This window comes from Sus scrofa, chromosome 13 (assembly GCF_000003025.6).
Source record: "Sus scrofa isolate TJ Tabasco breed Duroc chromosome 13, Sscrofa11.1, whole genome shotgun sequence".
In the NCBI taxonomy this organism is placed as follows: Eukaryota; Metazoa; Chordata; class Mammalia; order Artiodactyla; family Suidae; genus Sus; species Sus scrofa.
The window spans coordinates 29,492,568-29,513,553 of NC_010455.5; the positions used below are offsets into that span (position 1 = coordinate 29,492,568).

The window sequence follows — 20,986 nt, forward strand, 5'->3', positions numbered from 1 at the left end:
AAGCAGAAACTAGCCCAAGAGTAAATATATTTAATATTCCAAAAATCATGTCATGCATGTTCCAAGGCAATGAAAACTTTAACATTCTTAAACCTTTTTTTTTTTTTTTTCGGTTTTGCTTTTTGGGGCCACACTTGCAGCATATGGAAGTTCCCAGGCTAGGGGTCAAATTGGAGCTACAGCTGCTGGCCTACACCACAGCCACAGCAATGCATGATCCAAGCCTTGTCTGCAACCTACACCACAGCTCACGGCAATGTAGGATCCCTGACCCACTGAGCGAGGCCAGGGATTGAACCCACATCCTCATGGATATTAGTTGGATTCGTTTCTGCCACATCCCAGTGGGAACTCCCTCTTAACCTAATTTTTTAAACTAGTAAACCAAAATTATTGTTTACTTTTGCAAAGCAGGCACTCAAACTACAAATTTCTTGCCATTTTAAATGAGAAAGGGAAACAAAGACAGTATATTGAAGGCAGAGCCATTTCTGAGTCAATTTTGTTGGTCTCACTGTTTGAAAATAATGGTGAGACTGTGAAAATCAATGGCCCCTCTAACTTACCCACCTGGTATACGCTGCTAATTTATCATCAGGTATTGGTGTCAAAATAGCAGGACAGGATAGGAGGGCTAATATAAAATAGGCAAAGACAGTTTCTGTTCTGGGGAGAGCTGGGGAGCATACAGACTAATGATCTCCACAGCCCCAGCTTCTGTAAGACAATGTATTGCACAATCCTTGTGTAGTTTAAATAAGGAAAGTAGAAGGTTGGCACGGATGGTGTGAATGTCCTAAGCTGTCCAGTTTCAGACACAGGAAAGGTAAATTTAGCTATTGAAGAGTTACCTGATCTGGTTGATGGAGGCATTTGCTCCAGCACATTAGGGACACATTTATACCAACTGTATAAGCATTTGTTTATTATGAGGGGAAACAAAGAGAAGACAAGGTAACTGGAGAGAAAGCTGTATACCAGCTCCTTCTAGTTAGCTCAAAGACAAAGTGATGTTCCTAGCTAAAAGAAAAAGCAATAGCTTTAGAAAGCCTAAGTTGAGTATAACATTTTAATAATTTATAGACACAAAAAATTACATATGTTTATATTCAATTGTTCTCCTTGCCACGTATATCCACTACGCCTGATCTCATTCTAGAAGCACTGTTTTTCCTTTCTCAATATCCTGATAAGAATTTGGCGTTATTCATCTGAGATGCACTCAACTGTCTCCATCAGAGGTGGTGAGCAGCATTATCTTCAAGCACCATGAACTTGAGGTTCTGGAAAAAAGTTTTTCACTGTGACAAGGGCCCCACATCACAAACAGTAAAATAAAACTGTGAAGGCACTGCTATGGTCTGAAAATTCATACACTGAAATCCAAGTTCTCAAAGGTGGCATTATTAGTAGGTGGGGGTCTTTGGAAGGTAATTAGGTTTGGAAAAGGTTGTGACGGTAAAGCACCCATGATGGGATTCATATTCCTGTAAAAAAAGATCTCTGTTTTTAAGTATTGTTTTAAAAGATTCTATGGGAGTTCCCATCATGGCACAGCAGTAACGAACCCAACTAGTGTCCCTGAGGATGCCAGTTTGATCCATATACCACAAGTGCGCCCTAAAAGGAAAAAAAGAAGAAAAAAAAAAAAGATCTCACAGAGTACCACAGCCCCCTCCACCATGTGAGGATTCAACAAGAAGACTGCAACCTAGAAAAAGGCCCTCGGCCAACCATGCTGGCATCCTCATCTCAGACTCCAATAAGTTTATTTCGTTTATAAACCACTCATCTGTGTGTGTGTGTGTGTGTGTTTTAACAGCAGCCTGAATGGACTAAGACAGGCATTGTAGTTCCAGCACATTATACTTCTCTATAGCTAAAGAGTCTATTCCTTCCTGGAATGTTCCAGGATCTTTTCCAAATGAAATGAAATCTCCCTACTTACAGCCCATTCTCCCAGGGCCCTCAGACCTAATTTCCAGTGAAAGAAATATAATCCAATTGGGTCACAATTTGTTGTCTAGAGGCTTCTTGTTTCAAGAGCCCAAGGAACACCTTAAGGAATTAACATACTTTAAATTATTTGAATTTAAAAGTGATTTCAATAATCAGCTATTTTATATCCATATAACGGTAATTTCCAGGGAGTTCCACAAAAGAGTTAAGAGGATCACTCATTTGATGTCGAATGTCAGAAATAATTGTCCTAATAACGAGAAAAAGAATACCCTGTTTGGTGACAGTTCTCGGAGACAGCACTCAGAGAATCCTACTCCCTTTACAAAACACAGCCATTCATTACATAAGAGCTCAAAACTCTTCACTCTCACATTCCTCTTTCTTGCTTGACTGCCACATCCTATAGCGGATTTTTTTTTTCATTTATGTGTATTTTCTAAGAAGTTACACCTGCTCCTCCAGGAAAGGACCATGTCTTAAATTAATATACGTTGAGTTTTTTCTGCATGTTTGGAATGATTCCTCCTAAATGTCCATAATACTTGTGTTTGGAAAGAAAGGAGATGTATTCCAAATACTCCAAGTTAAAAACTCAAATATTATCTAACAAGCAAGTATGGAAGAAAATCATTCCCTAGAAGAAAAAAAAAAGGTTAATCACAATGTTGCCTAAATGATTCCAAAACTCTCTATTATTTTGCCCTTAATTTTCTTATGAATGTCCTATGTAATGATGAAAAATTTTATACCCAACTGTCCTAAGAATCTCCAAACTGGGGATATGATACATTTCTCAGCCACATGAGAAGAAGAGAATTTTTGTGACTTTGCCTAAGTCACAGATGTATCAGGATGAATTATATTCAATTGACTTGAAAGAGATTCAAGTTACGGGTTGGATAAGATATGTACATATGACGTAGATCCAGGATGAAGTGTATAAAACTTCTGAGACTCCTTTCTGCCTCCTTCCCACAGGTTGAAATGCAAACAAACAAACAAAAAAAAAACCTCAAATAGAGATTTTTGGAGGTGGCCAATGTTATAAAGACCATCTAATCTGACCCCTTATCCTACAAATGAGGATACTAGGATCCAAAGAAATTATAATATTAGCCCAAGTTACTCCAAGTCAGACTAGAATCGTGTTTTCAGAATCTTAGACTTATTATCCAATTATTTAGCTTGAATTTAAAATATCTGAAGAACAAGTTAAATAAACCATGCCATAATCACCACTCCACCATTAGGAAGAAGGAGGAAAGTTTGGATATTCTGATACTGAAAAATAACACAGATAAAGATGACGATGATGGTGGTGGCTGCTAGCAAATGTTGGGGGCTAATCTGTTTTAAATACTCCATTTGTATTATCTATTTAATCCTTACAACACTTTATGAAGTAGGTAATATTATTATCCCCATTTTATAGATGGGGAAACTGAAAGCCAGTGAGTGATCTGCCTAAGGTGACCTGCCAATAAGTGAAAGACCCAGGCAGCCTGACCCTAGAGTCTATCTCTGCCTTCAGGGTGTGATGAGGGGAAACAAAGCTTAGGCTGGAGAATGTGGTGTAAGACCATCTGTGTAAATATGTTTAACTTGTGCATATATTTTAACGTATATATTTATAAATGGATAAAGCTACAGTGTAGATCTCTAAAAGAACACTGCTATGTGTACAATTTTGATACCCAGGAAACTGTGAACAATCCTTGCTGAGAGCTGACTTGACATTTTAGTCCTTTCTAAAAGGTTTAATTTTTTTTTCTTTGGTGCTGCTAATGAATGAGGGGATGATATGTCTCCAGAAAGGCTTCAGTGTCTTGGAGGAAATTATGTGCCCAGCACATTGGTGCTTATAGCCTCATCTGATCCTCACAAGTGAATGAAGTACATGATCACACCCACTTTACAGATAGGGAAACTGAGGAGCAGGGAAGTTAAGTATGGTCCCCAATCACACTTTGGCCTCGCACACACGCCCCTCACTCACTGCTCTTTTCTGCTCCCCAGGTACCAAGGATAACACCCTCACTCCTTCACCCAGTGGTTCTCAACCCCAGCTGCACATACAAATCATGTAAGGAGTTTTTAAAATGCTGATTCCTAGAACCGAGGCCCAGAGATCCTGATGGAATTGGTTTGCAATGGGTCCTGGGCATTTGGTATTTAAAGCTCTTTCAGGAGATTCTAATATGCAGCCAAGAATGAGAACCACTACCCAAATCAAACTGGCTTCAAGAAAAGAATGAACTTTAATCTGGCTGGCAATAATTTCAAGGAGGACACTTTAAGAGACTAATAAAAATACAAATGAAGCAAACATCTGTGGTGAAGTTTCAGACCGCTGCAAGCATGGACCAACCCACGCTGATGCCTGAACCCCTTTCCAATGGCTCCATGCTTGCAGCCCATCTTCTTACGGCTGAACACAGGGTTCCCCAGCCAGCCTGATGAGATGGCAAAGATCCCTAGTCTAGCTCACCCACTATGGCTTCTCAGAAATGCAAGGCGGAATATGTCTACATGAAAACGATTTTTTTTTTTCTGCACCCAAGGCATATGGAGGTTCCCAGGCCAGGGGTTGAATCGGAGCTACAGCTTCCAGCCTACATCACAGTCATAGCAATGCCATATCTGAGCCATGTCTGTGACCTACCCCACAGCTCATGGCAATGCCAGATTCTCAACCCACTGAATGAGGCCAGGGATCGAACCCACATCCTCATGGATACTAGTCAGGTTTGTTATAGCTAAGCCACAATGGGAACTCCTGAAAAGGATTTTTAAAGAAATCCAGTCCTTGGAAATTTTATTCAGTCATTTATATTTACTGTGTGCCTCCCCCAGAATGACTCGGAAATAGAAAAGTCTGGTTTTTGGTCCAGGTTCCTGGGAAGTTCCCATGTCTAGACCCGAGTGATAATGGCTAAGTCAGCTAAGGGCCCTGGGACCTCCTCTCTCCAATCTGTAAAATGAAGTAGCAGGAGGTAATTGGTGCTAACATGTTGAAGATGGTACTTTCCAGTTATAAAAATTCTAAAGGTCCTTTCTACCCTCCCAGAAACTGGGCAAAGTACTGAAATTTGTCGAGTCTTAGATTTTGTATTACCCTAGGAACAAGCTAACAAATTTGCCTGTTACTGTTTCATAGATACTGGCAGAAGACACGAGATTTCTGGGTCAGAGACCACCTATATACATCAGTTGCTCTTATCCCCTGAGTCTCTGGAGGATGACACAGGTGGCCCAGATAAACGCTACACATGAGGTGCATCACAGCTGAAGAACGGCAAGCTTGGATAAGTCACTGCCTTCATAGCAAGTGGTAAGCGAGTCTGCTCTTCGTCCAGGGGAGTCATCTCACATCCCAGCCTGGGTATAAAAGCAGTCAGGGCCTCGTAGTCTTGGCGCACCCAGTAAGACGTGTATGGCAGGCATTGTGGGAATGGAGCTCTCTGCAGCCCCCAGACCTTTGCCCCTCACACCCAAGCGAGAGAGAAGCAGTGACGATGGTCACTGTGGTCTTCACTTAAGATGAAGCAACTGAACAACACAATGATTGAAAATAATAACATTTTGATCACAATAACATAATAAGCTAAACTAAACTTACACATGGACTGGTATATGGGAATAGTATATTCTATCTTTTCTTTTTTCCTTTGGCTGCACCTGCCACACGTGGAAGTGCCTGGGCCAGGGACATTAACCGCATTGCAGTTGTGACCTGAACCACAGCTGTAGCAATACCAGATTCTTAATCCACTGCACCAAAGAGGAACTTCCAATATATTGTATCTTATGTTTACGAGAAATATATTAGTGCGTGTTTATATTCCTAAAACTAAAAGGAAAATACTAATAGTTCCTAAACACAGAACCGCTCACTCATGAGACTTGTTATTTCTGAGAAACTGGCAGGTGCCAGCATATGCTGAGTTCTGCAGGTGAGATTGCGACATCACCACCCAGAGGGGACACTGCGAACCATCAGCTCTGGGAGAGCAGCTCTGGGAGCACGCGCAACAGCCCTGCCCAGCAACTTCCTGGGGCAACAGGAGGAACAAGGGTTCTCAGTGTTGCCTGCCCACCAGCTGCCTGCTAGCCAGACGAGGGTCCTGGAGCCTCTGGCTAAGGAACATACCAATTTCAGCTGGAAGACGGGAGATTTGGTTTTTTGGCAGATCCAGAATTCTCATGGCTTGAAACAGCTCGATATACGTAGGAATGATTTGAATCAGGGTATTGCTTATGTGCCATTCTTTCAGGTGCGTCTGCTCCTTCAAGGAATCTGGGAACTCCTAGAATAGAATGGATCCCATCAATCAGAACTAGTTCCTTCGTGTGTCGGAGTTTGCAGGCACAGTGCACAGAGCCAAGGATGACATGCGCTTATTTCAAAAACAAGAAGCAAGAGAGTTCGCAAGAGCATTAGCCTTAACTGCCAGCTCTACAGCCATGCCAAAGAGAAAGCATGACGTGGCCGCTGTCATTAGCTTCACACTAGTAGGTTAGCCCAGTTTCAAAAAGAGCTGTGAAATCATGATGTTATTAAAATCAAACACCGGGTGAACACTGACAACCTGGCTCCCACCCAAAGCCACAATACATATTATTTATTTACAACATACCAATGTAACATCTTCTAAAAATAAAATCTGTCCATGTCTTATTTTATTTATTTATTTATTTATTTGCTTTTTCGGGCCACACCAGTGGCATATGGAGGTTCCCAGGCTAGGAGTCAAATCAGAGCTACAGCTGCCAGCCTATGCCACAGCCACAGCAACACCAGACCCCAGCCATATCTACGACCTACACCACAGCTCACAGCAACACTGGACCCTTAACCCACTGAGCGAGGCCAGGGATCAAACCTGTAACCTCCTAGTCAGATTCGTTTCCGCTCCACTACGATGGGAACTCCTATGTCTTATTTTAAAATGTGGACTACATTTCCCTTCCTCTGTACTAGTGGCTTTTTGAAATATTTGGCAAACATCTAATGACTGCTGTGCCTAACTTCTCAATGTTTTTACAAGAGTATAACAGGGGAAAAGCCTAGAAGGACAGTGGGGAGATCTGGATGCTGAGTCACCTTCTAGTGGGGAGATCTGGATACCTGGGACCCCACTTCTGAAATGACAGAGAAAAAAGCAGCTAAATCCAGGGCTTCCCCTGGCTCAGATGTTCTGGGATAAAGCCATAAGGGTATTGAAAAGATTTAAGACTTTAGAGGAGCAGTTTACTCAGTTCAAGAAATTCAGTTCACAGCTTTATGAGCCCCCACTACAAGGGATAGCTGTACTGAGCATTGAGGGACCTGCATGTTCCCTAACCTCAGGGAGTGACCACAGCACATCATCAGCAAAGTGGGGCAGGAATGTAGAGGAGAGAGATCAGGTGGGATGGAGGTAGCAGAGAGTCCACAGTGGCCCTTTGCGTGGTACTGGGTACTTGTAATGCGCTATTAAGATCATTGCGATTGGATACATGGGTTAAGCTTTTTTTTTTTTTCCTCGACTTTTTGTCTTTTCTAGGGCCGTGCCAGCAGCATATGGAGGTTCCCAGGCTAGGGGTCTAATCGGAGCTGCAGCCTCCAGCCTACGCCACAGTCACAGCAACGTGGGATCCGAGCCGAGTCTGCAACCTACACCACAGCTAACAGCAATGCCGGATCCTTAACCCACTGAGCGAGGCCAGGGATCAAACCCACAACCTCATGGTTCCTAGTCAGATTCGTTAACCACTGAGCTACGATGGGAACTCCAGGTTAAGCTTTTAACTTAAAAAAAAAAAACAAAAACAAAAAAAACAAAAAACTTTCACTCTAAATATGCTTTCACATGACAGTACCATAAATAGGCAGAGTGGACCTTATTTTTTTTTTTTTTTTTTTCAGGGCCACATCTGCCGTATATGGAGGGTCCCAGGCTAGGGGTTAATCAGAGCTGCAGCTGCCAGTCTACGCCACAGCCACAGCAACATACCACCACGACTTACACTGCAGCTCACTGCAATACCATATCCTTAACCCAGTGAGCGAAGCCAGGGATCAAAACCACATCCTTATGGATACTAGTCAGGTTCTTAATCCACAGAGCCACAACAGGAACTCCCAAGTGGGCCCCATTAAGGTCCATTAAAAAGGAGAAAACTGAAATCCAAAGACATTTAAATGGGTCACTTAGGGTAAGAAAAGGCTACATGGTTTCAGGAACTAGTGCAAAATGAAAATGCAGGCCCCTTGCTAAAAATCATGAAGAATTTCAAGACAGTGACAGCAGACCATTAAACAAAACACAGGGCCCTTCTCTGCACAGGGCCCTGTGTGACTGCCCCAGCACCCAGCCTGGCAAATGCATCCTGGTGCCTCCAGATCTGAAAGCAACCCACACTAGGCCAGAGAGTTTCCTCCTGCAGCTGAGACAAGAGGACAGCTGAGACATTAGAGAGCTGACCCCAGGTGCTAACATCACCCTGTTTATTGAAGCTTCAATTATCAAGGGCCTCATAAATAACTTCTCTCATATCGCTTTTTCAATAATGGCACACTTGGATGGAAAGATTATTATGCCTTCTAAAATTACATCCATAACATGAGAAAAATCTTGAGAGCACGTTAAGTAAAAATAAAAGGAGGCGTTCCTGCTGTAGGGCATCAGGATCAGCGACATCTCTGGAGCACTGGGATGCAGGTTCAATCCCTGGCCTGGCGCAGTGGGTTGAGGATCCAGTGTTGCCACAGCTGCGGCTCAGATCTGATCTCTGGCCCAGGAACTCCATATGGCGAAGGGTGGCCAAAAAATAAAAATAAATAAATAAAGAGAATAGTGTGAAGATGGCAGATTGAACATACATATATACTTTTGCTCCTCTTCATGAACGAATTCTTTTTTGAAGGCATAAACCTTACAGAAGGACAAAGAGGAAGAGAAGGGAGGTGGCCGTAACCAAGTGTCAATAGCTAGAGAGCTGGACAATGACAGCCTATCAATCTTAGACCTGCTCAATCTTAGACCAGCAGCAGTGGAAACAAAACAAAACCTGACCATCTCACCTGATCCCCTGAGGCTCAGGCACAGGAAAAGCAGGGCATGTCTAGAGGTGGAAGGCAGGGCTAAAAGAAGGTCAGGTTCTTAGTCTAGAACCAGATCCCTGCCCTCATCCATGTCACAGAGCTACTGCTCCTGCAGAAGATTGAGGCTTATCCATGGGAGGAGTCAAACAGAGTCCCTGGATTGGGGACCATCAGGCACATCTAGAGAAGGGAGGTGGCAATTACAGGATGAGTGATGGATACTGAGCCTTCTCCTCCCCAACCCTCCTCTGTCCAGAGCATGGGCTTCCAGGCCTGTCTGCCTGAAGAACAGGAGACAATTCTTCTCTGTGACCTACAGACAAATCAGAAATACTCACTCCCAGGGGGCAGGATGAGGTGGGGAGCATGCTGGTGACATGGGGGCTCTTTAGCAATGCCCTCAAAGACAAAGCCCTGGCCTGACACACACTGGGAGCTTCCAGGCAGCTTCTTAGTGTTCCCGAAACCCAGTGCCTCCAGACCTCCCAGAGAGCCCCAACATGCCAGACAAAGACAAACACCTTAAAAGAAAAAGGAGACTCTGAAAGACAACATCTTCTTAAAAAAGCTATCAATCCCAAGATAGATAAGACATTATCCCATGAAATGAACACAAGACAAAATTTTTAGAAGAAAATGTAGGACTTATCTATAAAAGTAGAAAAATAGAGCCGCAAGAATCTAGAATCACAAGATTCATTCATTCACAAAACAAACAGACAGCTCGTGGAAATTAAAAACTTGATAGCAGAAGTGAAGTTTTCTACTGAAGAATTATTACATAAACTTGGGGAACTCTCCATGAAAGAGCAGAGCCTGGAGGCTTTCAGCTCACAAGGAATGACTTCCCCCAAAACCCCACCCCAATCAAGCACCCTAAGTCATAGATAACAGCCCCACAGCCAGTCCTAAGGGACCCCAGGGGAGCTCTCCCCACCAAGACCCCAGAGGCTCCCCTGCCCATTCACCCCTTGATGACCTCCTACAGAGGCCAGGGCTGCTGCCTGGTGTGATGTTAGAGGCCAGAACGGTCTCGTGGCCAGGGGCACCCTAAGATGGCGAAAATCCCTTAATGGAGCTTCTCACTCCTTAAGTAGGTGTAAGACTGAAACACAAATCTCTCTGGGGGAGGAAAACAGCCAGTGAAATTCATACTAATGAATGATGTATGCGGCCCCAGAGCCTTCCCTGGGTGGGTACCAATGAGGACAGGGTACCGGCTCAGAGAACCAAGTAGAGGGGAAAAAAAGGCTGTAATGAAGATACCATCCACGTAGGTCCCCTTGGGGTCTTCCCAGCCTGTTGACTCATAATTCCCTTCCTATCCCCTGATCACACTAGAAACTTAATAAATGCTCTTTAAAATGATTTTCCAAAGGTCTGTGAGCCGAGAGGACTCAGCAAGTTCACCAGCACACAATGGCACATGATTTCCCAGTGGTATTTAATTAGAAATCCAGACAGGCCCTCCTTCTTGCCCGAGAAGAGGCCATGTCCGTCAACCCACGGATCTCAATGATGGGGATGCAGGAGAAAGACCCCCGAAGAGGTTTTAGTCACAGTCTCTTCCAATTTTATAAGGTTGTGTCCTCACAAGTCGTGTCACAGACTATCCCCTCATTTGATCCTCACAGCAGTCCTCAGAGGGGGTCACGGCAAGCTTTAGCACCATTTGACAGAGGAGATAACATGTATGCAAGTGGGATCAACTGCCTCAGGTCACATGGCCAATAAAGGATCACCCCAATTATTTGGTCTCCCAGCCCAGAGCCCTTTCAGCCACAAAATGGAAGGATAAAAAGAGACAGAGGGCAGGTCCCACTGAATGGACAGTAGCCTGAGTTCACCCTCACCCCACAAGGTGCTGCTTTAACCAGAAAACCATAGACCACAGGCAACCCTGAGATGAATCTCCAAGCCAAGTGGCAGACTGGGGGAAGTGGGACCAAGCAGCACCTGTACACACCTGAGGAAACAAAGAGGGGCACCTTTATCCTGACCTCGGAAACTCTGAGGCAACTGGCTAATGGATCTATGAAATTCCTTTGTGGCTCTACTCTCTGTAATAAATCAGCAAAGTCACCGCCCACAGAGGGGTGTAAGGCAAGTCAAATGCTCAATGCATTTAAAAAAAAAAAAAAGGAAAGAGTTATTTTTAATGTGGGGGATGGGACATGGCAGAATCAAGCATTTTAAAGGCTGTGCCATCCTGGGGAGCTGCTGGAAGGGATCCAGGGGGATCCCACTGCTCTCCCCAGGACTAATAGTCTTTCACTGTGGGAGAGACATGAGAACCCAGTTTAGAGCCAGCAAGTGCTTCTCCACATCCTGGGAAAAGCCTCTGAAGACCAGAGTGCCAAGGTCAATGCCCTGAGCTCAGCCTAGCAGCAGTCATCCTCCACAGCACTGCAAAGCGCCTCCACTTGCTTCAGGAACAGAAATGCATGGACTCACCTTCCAGTGCTCCCCGAAAAGTTCAAACACAAACTCACTGCTCCATTTGTGTCCCTCCTTGGAAAGTGAACTCTGCCTTGCAAGAGAATTCCTTTCAATCTTGTCCAGAAGTCTCACACTGGTGTCTACAAAGCCATTCTTGCAGTACACAGCCTGAGGGATGCCTTTCCTTCTGCACTCAGCCACGAAGTTCCACTCTTCCTTTATCCTAAAATGGGCAGCAGAGGCCCCGGTTACCTCCTGGGAATCAGCATCACTTGCCTGGAGGAGCCAGGCAAGCTACCTGGGCACAGGTGCAGGCCTTCTCATTACCTGCAATTTCCCAACTGCAACCCTCCCCATTACTCACCCCCCCCTCCCCGTCCCTGTCCCTCATTTCTTTTTTTCCTCTGCTGTGGGAACTGTAGGGGGATTTTAAACTCTGGGAGTTGTAAATTATTCACAACTGACTAAAGAAGTAGAGGAGATGCGTTAGATGGCTAAAATTTCTACCTGTGCATTTGATTGATTAAAATTTCTTTTGATATTACGAGGTCCCACCCCAAATTTTTAAAAAATGCAAGGCCACAGTAATTTGTTGATCTTTCAAAATAGAAATATACAGGCAGCCCCAGTTTATAAAATACTTGACTTTATCTTTTGTCTTTTTTTTTTAGGACCACACTCGTGGCATATGGAGGTTCCCAGGCTAGGGGTCTAATCGGAGCTGTAGCTGCCGGCCTACACCACAGCCACAGCAACACCAAATCCAAGCCACATCTGCGACCTACACCACAGCTCATGGCAATGCCGGATCCTTAATCCACTGAGCGAGGCCAGGGAATGACCCCATAACCTCATGGTTCCTAGTTGGATTCATTTCCACTGCACCATGACAACAACTCCTAAAATACCTGACTTTAGAAGATCTTGTGTCAGCCACCTTGGGAAACTTCACTCCTGCAGATGCACGTGTTATTCATAAACTCCAGGTCCAGTCAGACACTGGAGGGCGGGGGCGGGGGGGGAGTACACTAGAATCACCGTCAGCCCTGGGGTCCTAAGCAAGCCTAGGGGGGTTTAGAGGGGCAAGAACATCTTTGAAGACTGGGCATGTGCAAAGTCCTGGCCTGGGCTACAAGGCATTGTCAACTGTAAGAAGAAGTGTAAGGTTGAAAAAAGCAAGAGAGTCTTGGGTATCCTTGGGAAAGCTGGAGCCTTGAAAAGTTTTATCCAGTCCTAAAGGGGTGTGCACCTTTGCCACTGACTAGGCTATTTTACAACTCTGCAGAGATTGAAGTTAACTGGTAGAAAATTGATAGCAATACAAATCACTCTTGTCTACAGACACAAATGAATTCTGACACGTGGAGGGACAACCTCCCCCCACCTCTGAAAAGCTAGTTTGTCCCATTTGCGAGTTCATTTCAATATGCCTGATCTCCAAATGTGTCTGTCCTTTGGATTCTCCTTTAAACTGGCTATAACATCTTACTACTTCTCCCATGTAAATAATGAGAAAAATAAAATCTTTAACACATGTTCCTTTTACATCTGTAACAGAGTCATCATTTCACCTTTTAAAAAAATTATGCTTTGATTGCAGCTGCAGCTCAGATTCTATCCCTGGCCTGGGAACTTCCATACACCTCAGGTGCAGCCAAAAAAAAAAAAAAAAAAAAAAAAAAAAATATATATATATATATATATATATATATATATATATATATATATGCTTTAACACAAGTTAGGTGCTCTGTGATCACTTCGAGTTTCAGAAGTTGGGCAGGGATGCTGTGAGGTGGGGTGAGATAGCCCAGATCTCTTCCCCATGTTCCTTCTTGTCCTGGGATTATTTTCACCTCCACACTTATGTAGCTTCAATTGCTTTCAGTCCTGTTTGATTCTTTGTTTCACCCCGTGGGCACTCAAGATTAGGTCTTTGCTTGGAGTGATCATAATTTCCCGTTCTTGAAGTTCCCTGGTGGCCTAGCCATTGGGGACTTGGCATTGCCACTACTGTGGCTTGGGTTCAGTCCCTGGCCTGGGTACTTCTGCATACCATGGGCATGGCTAGTAATAATAATAAAAACAATAACTTCTCATGCCTAAGTAAACTTGATGTACAGATGCTCCAGGAGAACGAGTGAGGAGGGAAATGAAAGATAGATTCTGGCAATGTAATATGATAGCTATTAAGCTCTATATAACACATCTTTCCTATATCACATATTACAAATTGATGTGACTATTTCACATATCTTGGTACAGTCAACATAAAATGGAGAAAACCAGGAAATTAGATATGCTACTTAAAAAATATTTAAATGCCTGTCCATCAACAGATGAATGGATAAAGATGTGGTATACACACACACACACAATGGAATATTACTGTTACAGCAGCTGCCCAGCAGCCCTGAGCCGCAGCGTATCAGCTCTGGTGAGAGCCCTGTGGCTATAGTGTACCAGCTCCAGCAGCTCTGTGGCTGCAGTGTATCAGCTCTTTTACCCGGCGAGAAACCAAGCCAGCACTTGGAGAATTGGAGAACTCAGGTTTATTATGCTGGCAGGCTCAGAGGGGATTGCTCTCTGGAATCTGAGCCCCAAAGAGGAATTTCACAAGGCTTTTATGGGCTAGTTCTTCCAGGTCTGTGCTTGGCGGACCAGAGTGAGAACTGGCAAAGTAATAGATGCAGAAACAAGTTTACAGAAGCAGATGTGTGGGGGAGGGGTGGCTGGGGCAGTTGGTTGGACTTTGCTTGGTCATCATGGCCGGGGTCTCTCCTTTCTACATTTTTATCAGGACATTTTCTCCTACATTACTAGTCATAAAAAAAGAAATAATGCCATTTACAGCAACATAGATAGACCTAGAGATTATCATACTAAGTGAAGTAAGCCAGACAAAGACAAATACCATATGATACCATTTATATGTGGAATCTAAGAAAAGGACACAAATGAACTTATTTACAAAACAGAAATAGACTCACCTAGAAAACAAACTTATGGGGACCAAAGGGAAGGAGGAGGGATATTAGGAGACTGAGATAAAAATATACACACTATATATAAATAAAACAGACTGGAGTTCCCGTCATGGCGCAGTGGTTAACGAATCCGACTAGGAACCATGAGGTTGCGGGTTCGGTCCCTGCCCTTGCTCAGAGGGTTAACGATCCGGCGTTGCCGTGAGCTGTGGTGTAGGTTGTAGACGAGGCTCGGATCCTGCGTTGCTGTGGCTCTGGCGTAGGCTGGTGGCTACAGCTCCGATTGGACCCCTAGCCTGGGAACCTCCATATGCCGTGGGAGCGGCCCAAGAAATAGCAAAAAAAAAAAAAAAAAAAAAACAGACACCCAGCAAGATCCTCTTTTATATATAACTAAATATATCTAACTGAATCACTTTATTATACACCTGAAACAAAAAAAAAACACTGTAAATCAACTATACTTCAATGAAAATTTTTTAAAAATTTAAATACCAAATAATTTTTGGATATCTTTTTTTAAAATGCTTTATGTCTCAGTCCCTTTAAAATTGAATGATATTTAAAAAAAAACCTAATGAAAGTCACACTGAGAATATAAGCTATTTTTACAATTTCATTCTCTTCCTTGAGAATAATTAACAAAAATAGAATGTCATTGTCTTTATACTTTATCACCTATATAATTGAGTAATCTTCCCCTTGAGTCAATTTTAGTAGAACTTCAAATACAAAATTAACATACAAAAAAATGCCATTATAGCTCTATTAATTAAGTCAATAAGCGTGCAAATATAAGACTCTTTCCTAGGAAATGAGCCCACAATTTTAGCTTACATGGCAAATGGCCTCATTGGATGAAAATCTCCTCACTTAGAGCTTAACAGTAGTGCCTCTATCTCTCCCTCTAAGTGACAGATTTTCATTCAGGGAGAGTGATGTGCTGTATTTTATCTCTACTTAAAACTTTTAAGTGTTGGTATATACCTCATAGAACAAATACAGCTATCACAAAATGAAATATCATATAGTGAGGTAACAGAAAGCTAGAGGGTTTTGCCTGGTTTAGCACATTTAAATTAACCAGATAATTGCCTTTTATATCAGGCATTCATCATTTTTTCAATATATTAACTTCCCCACAGATAACAGATTTTAAGAAACTAAAGGTTAACCTTCATATAGTCCTAACAGTTACAGTATGAATCATATTATGGAACTTCAAAGGTATCTGCAAAAAGGGTAAATTCACTACATTCATTTCTGCAGGTCCTGGGAAACTAATAAGTTTCTTTCTTGAACACCATAAACCTCCCACCACCCTCCCTCCTCACCATCCAGCTAGTTTGGTGGCTGGTTTTCTTATCTTGAGCTAGAAAAGCCTAACAAATTCCCAAGATGTTTTCTGTCTTAGGTTAAGATATGACACAGCACAAGCCCCATGGCACCGAGCCTAATGCAGGGCCTTCCCTGTGTACGTGAGACTTGTGAATGTGGGCACAAAGCCATTTGGCACCATGAAAGGGACCAAGATCAAGAGGAAAAAAGCTTGCAGAGCTTGGTTCTCAGCTCCTGCAGGTAGCCCCTGTTGCCAGAACCCGTAGGGGGTCCCCTTGACTACAGACATCTCCATAGACCTTCCAGGGCTTGAGTTCCTGTTCAGTTAAGTTGTCCCACCCTAGAGGAACCCCAGATGCTGGGAGTGGGAGTAAGTTGGAGCAGGGTTAAGAGCCACTTGGGGCTGAAAAGGCCCTGAGACCTTATGTAATTCGTGCTATAGATCCCTAAGACCCATTGCCACCAGTGCCGCCTAGGCAAGGGCTAAGTGCAGGATAGGGAGCAGCTATCACATGGCTCACACAGGGGTGGGGGGGGCATCAGACAGCCAGCTAAGAGCATCTAAGCTGTCTTCTCAGAATGTACTGTAGAGGAATTTATTATGTCTTTGTTTTTTCTGTGCCTAGTATGGTGCCTGGAATACATGTGGGTCCTTATAGCTATGACCGTTATTGTTGCAGGAATTGAGTATTCATTGTGGGCAACAGTTTAAAGATTCTGAAATTCAGTGAGCCAGTGTCACTGACAAGGAGAAATCTCAGAGGAGAAGCAGCCCCTACACAACAAAACTGCAGCTGGCTCAGACCTCTATTCTCTAAAGAAGCTACAAGGCAAGTAGAGAGAACACATACTTTTCCAATGCACTTTTCTCAAGCCTTTCTGCCTCCTTCTTCTGCCAAGCTTTGTGCTTCTTGACACGAGTTTCCCATAAGGCTCTGACGACAGAAATGTCAAACACGACGACTTTATGTCCCATTTTGGGAGCATGAAATTACCTGTTTTAAAAAAAATATGTATATATATGTTAGATCCATACACCTACAGAAAAAAACTTTTAACTTGAACTTTAAAGTATGAATAAACCAACTTCATCAAGAATGATGCAATGCCTTGTTTCTTCCAGGTGGTTGCTAATGTTCTTAAGGTTTGAGAGTACTCTTGTCTGAAGTTAAAGTTCAACACTCACCTGGGGTCATCTCCTCTAAACTGTCATACTTTTCTCCCTACCCCTCAGCTGAAACGTGGGTTCCCAAGTCCCCTGGTCATTTCTCAAGCTTCATGGCTCTACATTCTATTTGAATTTACTTCCCAATAGGTTGTAACATACCCAAAGGTAAGTTTGATGAAGTAATTTACACACACACACACACACACACATTATCCGAGGCTAAACACTAGCCACTATTAAGTAACAAAACCAATCATTGAACCAAACCCCACTGAGTACCTTCCCACCTGGAACTGACCACACAGCCTGGGCTCTTGTCCTGTATGGTTCTCCCTGCGATGTGAACCATCGCAAGCTCCTGATCTCTGTTTAAGTGGTTTTCCAAGTGCAAGGAAAGTCAGACTCAGGTACCTCTGGGTCATCAGCTCTTGGTGAGATCTAGCACAGTGCCTGGCACATAGGAGGCCGTCCAGAACTATTTGTTGAAAGAATGAGTAAATGAATGAATGGAAGTGAATAAAAGATTTGCATCCAGATTGCTTTGCTCTCAGCCTACTCACCAAGCTTTCTCTCTTCTTTTTATTTCCCCACCACATCTCTACTGTGTTTTTTAAGATAACTTTTGCTCATTGCAAAAATAAAAAAATCAGGACATAAAAGTGCATTTCAACATTCACTCCATTAAGCTATACTTATCTCCCTTATCTAAGTAAAACAAGTTTCTAGATATATTGTTTTTAACTTCGCCTATCTACAGCATCGAAATCTGGCTAAATCTATTTCCTGATTTGCACAAATACATGGAGTGTCAGTTGGCAAAGAATAGGGCTGTTGAATATGCTCTGTACCAATTTCAGACACTTCTACACAGCAGTAAAATGGGGATAGGAAAACAAATACTTCATGTTCAGACTCAAGTTTGTTCTCTCTACCAGTGTCTTGCTATCAATGTCTGAGTCAGACATTGATCTGGCTTGAGTTTGTGCAGCTGAACATTTGGAGGTCCATAAGTTTAATCTGAAGAACTGAAAACACTGACCCCAATTGATTTCCTTCTTTCCTTCAGCTTCTCATATCTGAAGCTATCTTTTCTCTCCCTTAAAATTCTTTTACCTAAAGGAGACTTTTTTTTCTTTTTTTTTTTTTTTTTTTTTTTTTTTTTTGCTATTTCTTGGGCCGCTCCCGCGGCATATGGAGGTTCCCAGGCTAGGGGTTGAATCGGAGCTGCAGCCACCGGCCTACGCCAGAGCCACAGCAACGCGGGATCCGAGCCGCGTCTGCAACCTACACCACAGCTCACGGCAACGCCAGATCGTTAACCCTCTGAGCAAGGGCAGGGACCGAACCCGCAACCTCATGGTTCCTAGCCAGATTCGTCAACCACTGCGCCACGACGGGAACTCCTAAAGGAGATTTTTGACAAAGGTACAAAGGGTGCAAGTTTTTGTGTGAACATTATGTTTTCAGTTCTCTTGGGTAAATTCATAGGAGTAAAGTTGGAAGATCATATGTTAACTCTTTTTTCCTTTTTAGGAACTTCCAGACTGTTTTCCAAAGTGGATGCACCATTTTACATTCCCACCTGCAGTGTATGAGGATTCCAATATCTCCACTTGTTATTTTCTGTCCTTGTATTATACCCATCCTAGTGGATGTGAAGGATATCTTGTTTTGATTTGCAGGGAGCCGAGACGATACAAGGAGCCGAGGAAGGGAGCTTGCCTGAATGGTGCAATTCCGAAGGCAGGCTCCTAATCAAAAAAAGGGGCCTGTCTGAATGGTGCAATTCCGAGGGCAGATTCCTAAACAAGGAGACATCTGCCTGTAGGGCGGCGCAATTCTGGCGCAATTCCGAGGACAGAGAAGACAATAAGGCTCGCCTGCTGACATTGGTGGGGAACTGAATTTTCCAGGAAACAATTTCCATTTTGTGTTACTGAGTGGGGATTGTTCCATGGATGACTTAGTCTTTTCTGTCATTCACTTGTTATTCAGTTTTCCTCAGTCTTTCCTGATTATTTACTTACTATTCTTATTTTTCATTCTTATTTTCCTGTGGTGATTTGTGATTTAACAAAATTACAACAATGATATAATAAAAATTTCATCCTGAAGGACTTTCCCCTATTTATTCAACTTAGTTAAAACATAGTGTTTATCTACTAACTAGTTACATAGTAAACTTTAGAGTTAGGATTTTAATGAGGTTCATAGAAGTTAGACATATGTTATCCAAGAAACCTAGCTGTGAGTTTTGTCCTTGATTTTAAAAGCTTTTAAGTGATAGCTAGTTAAGTTGGTTTATATTTTCTTACACTGTCTCCCTGCCATAATGCTTTAAAGATAAGCACAGTCTAAAAACAAGATTTGTGAATGCCAAATTCCTGTGTCTGTGACCTCTTCAAATTGTAAAGACTGGCTGGCCATGGGATGATTTGTACTGAGTCTCCTCCTTTCCACATGATATATTGTACCTAATTGCCCTTAAATTGTACTCACTAAATTTAGTTAAAACCAAGATCTTAAAACTATACCATGTAATAGTTAACCAATGTACTTTTAACACTGTGATGTAAACTGTAGTGAAAAACTGTCTATATAATCAACCACTTATGCCAATAAAATTTGAGCAGTCCAGTGCCCTCAAAGAAGGGACAAAGAGGCTGTCTCCATATGTACATTTGCCGACACTGTCCATCTCCTATCAGGAAAGTGTATACTCCCTGGCCGCTGGAGCTGGCCTCCAGCATTGATTTACATTTCCCTGATAACTAATGATTCTGAGCATCTTTTTATGTGATTATTGGCCATTTGCATATACCTTCTTGAAAGAAATGTCTAGTTAGATTCTTTGCCCATTTAAAAAAATTTTTTTTTGTCTTCTTAGGGCTGTATCTGTGGCATATGGAGGTTTCCAGGCTAGGGGTCAAATTGGAGCTACCGCTGCCAGCCTACGCCACAGCCACAGCAACACGGGATCCGAACCATGTCTGTGACCTACACCACAGTTCACTGCAACACTGTATCCTTAACCCACTGAGTGAGGCCAGGGATTGAACCTGCATCCTCACGAATACTAGTCAGATTCATTTCCTCTGAGCCAAGAGGAGAACTCCTTTGCCCATTTTTTAAATTGAAGCTATTTGTCTTTTTATCATTGAGTCATAATAGTTCTTTACATATTCTAGATACTGGACTTTGACCAGGTAAATAATTTGTAAAAATTCCCTCCCATTCTGTGAGCTGTCTTTTCACTTTCTTGATTCCATCACTTTTAACCTAAATGGATGGTGATAGTAGATGTTAGATTTTTATGGGCAGACTCATTGAGTCAACCTTTTCTGACAAGTTCTGTCTTTTAATTGGTATATTTAGGCAATTTAGTGCAATTAAGGATATATTTAGATTCAGGTCTACTATTTCATTATTTGTTTTCTGTTTGATCCCTCTTTTGCTTTCCTCTTTCATACTTTCCAACCTTCTTTTGTGTTATCTGAACATTTTTTACTATTCCATATTATTTTCTCTATTGTGTTTTTTTATTATATTTCTTTGTGTGCTCTTTTCTTTTTCATGGCTGCCCTCAGGAGTATAAGATAAACACTTAACTTCTCTTGGTCTTCTTAGAAACAGCATTTTAACCATTTCAAGTAAGATGTAGAAACCTTACTGACATATAGGTCCCCTTATGCTCTTACCATTACATTGTAGTTGTCCTATGCATTACATTATTCGATGTTGCATTTTTGACTTCAGATCATCAATATTATTTCAAAGAATTCATGAGGAGGAGGCTAGCCCACCCTGATATTTTCCACTCTGGTATCATTTGCTTTCTGTCTAAAAAACTTCCCTTAACAATTCTTTTAAAGGAAGTCTGCTGACAAATTCTCTATTTTCCTTCATCTAAGAATATCTTTTTTTCACCTCCATTCCTGAAGATTATTTTTTTGCTGGATACAGAATTCCAAGTTGACAGTTCTTTTCTTTCAGCACCTTAAAAAA

The 20,986-nt window shown here is 42.5% G+C and overlaps 1 protein-coding gene across 4 annotated transcripts in view; it reads right to left on the minus strand.

Moving 5' to 3' along the window:
• The window catches only part of LRRC2 (leucine rich repeat containing 2), a 46,388-nt gene that overhangs the window by 14,778 nt on the left and 10,624 nt on the right, over window positions 1–20,986 (minus strand). For 3 of the 4 annotated variants that reach the window (XM_021068202.1, XM_021068200.1, XM_021068201.1), the window contains exons 2-4: window positions 16,665–16,808; window positions 11,504–11,711; window positions 6,113–6,269 (exon numbers count right to left, since the gene is read on the minus strand). In XM_021068202.1, coding sequence (XP_020923861.1) covers window positions 6,113–6,269; window positions 11,504–11,711; window positions 16,665–16,789 — 490 coding nt within the window. In that variant the 5' untranslated portion in view covers window positions 16,790–16,808. Of the gene's footprint in view, window positions 1–6,112; window positions 6,270–11,503; window positions 11,712–16,664; window positions 16,809–20,986 lie in introns of those variants that run through there. The other variant, NM_001128484.1, reaches the window with a different exon arrangement.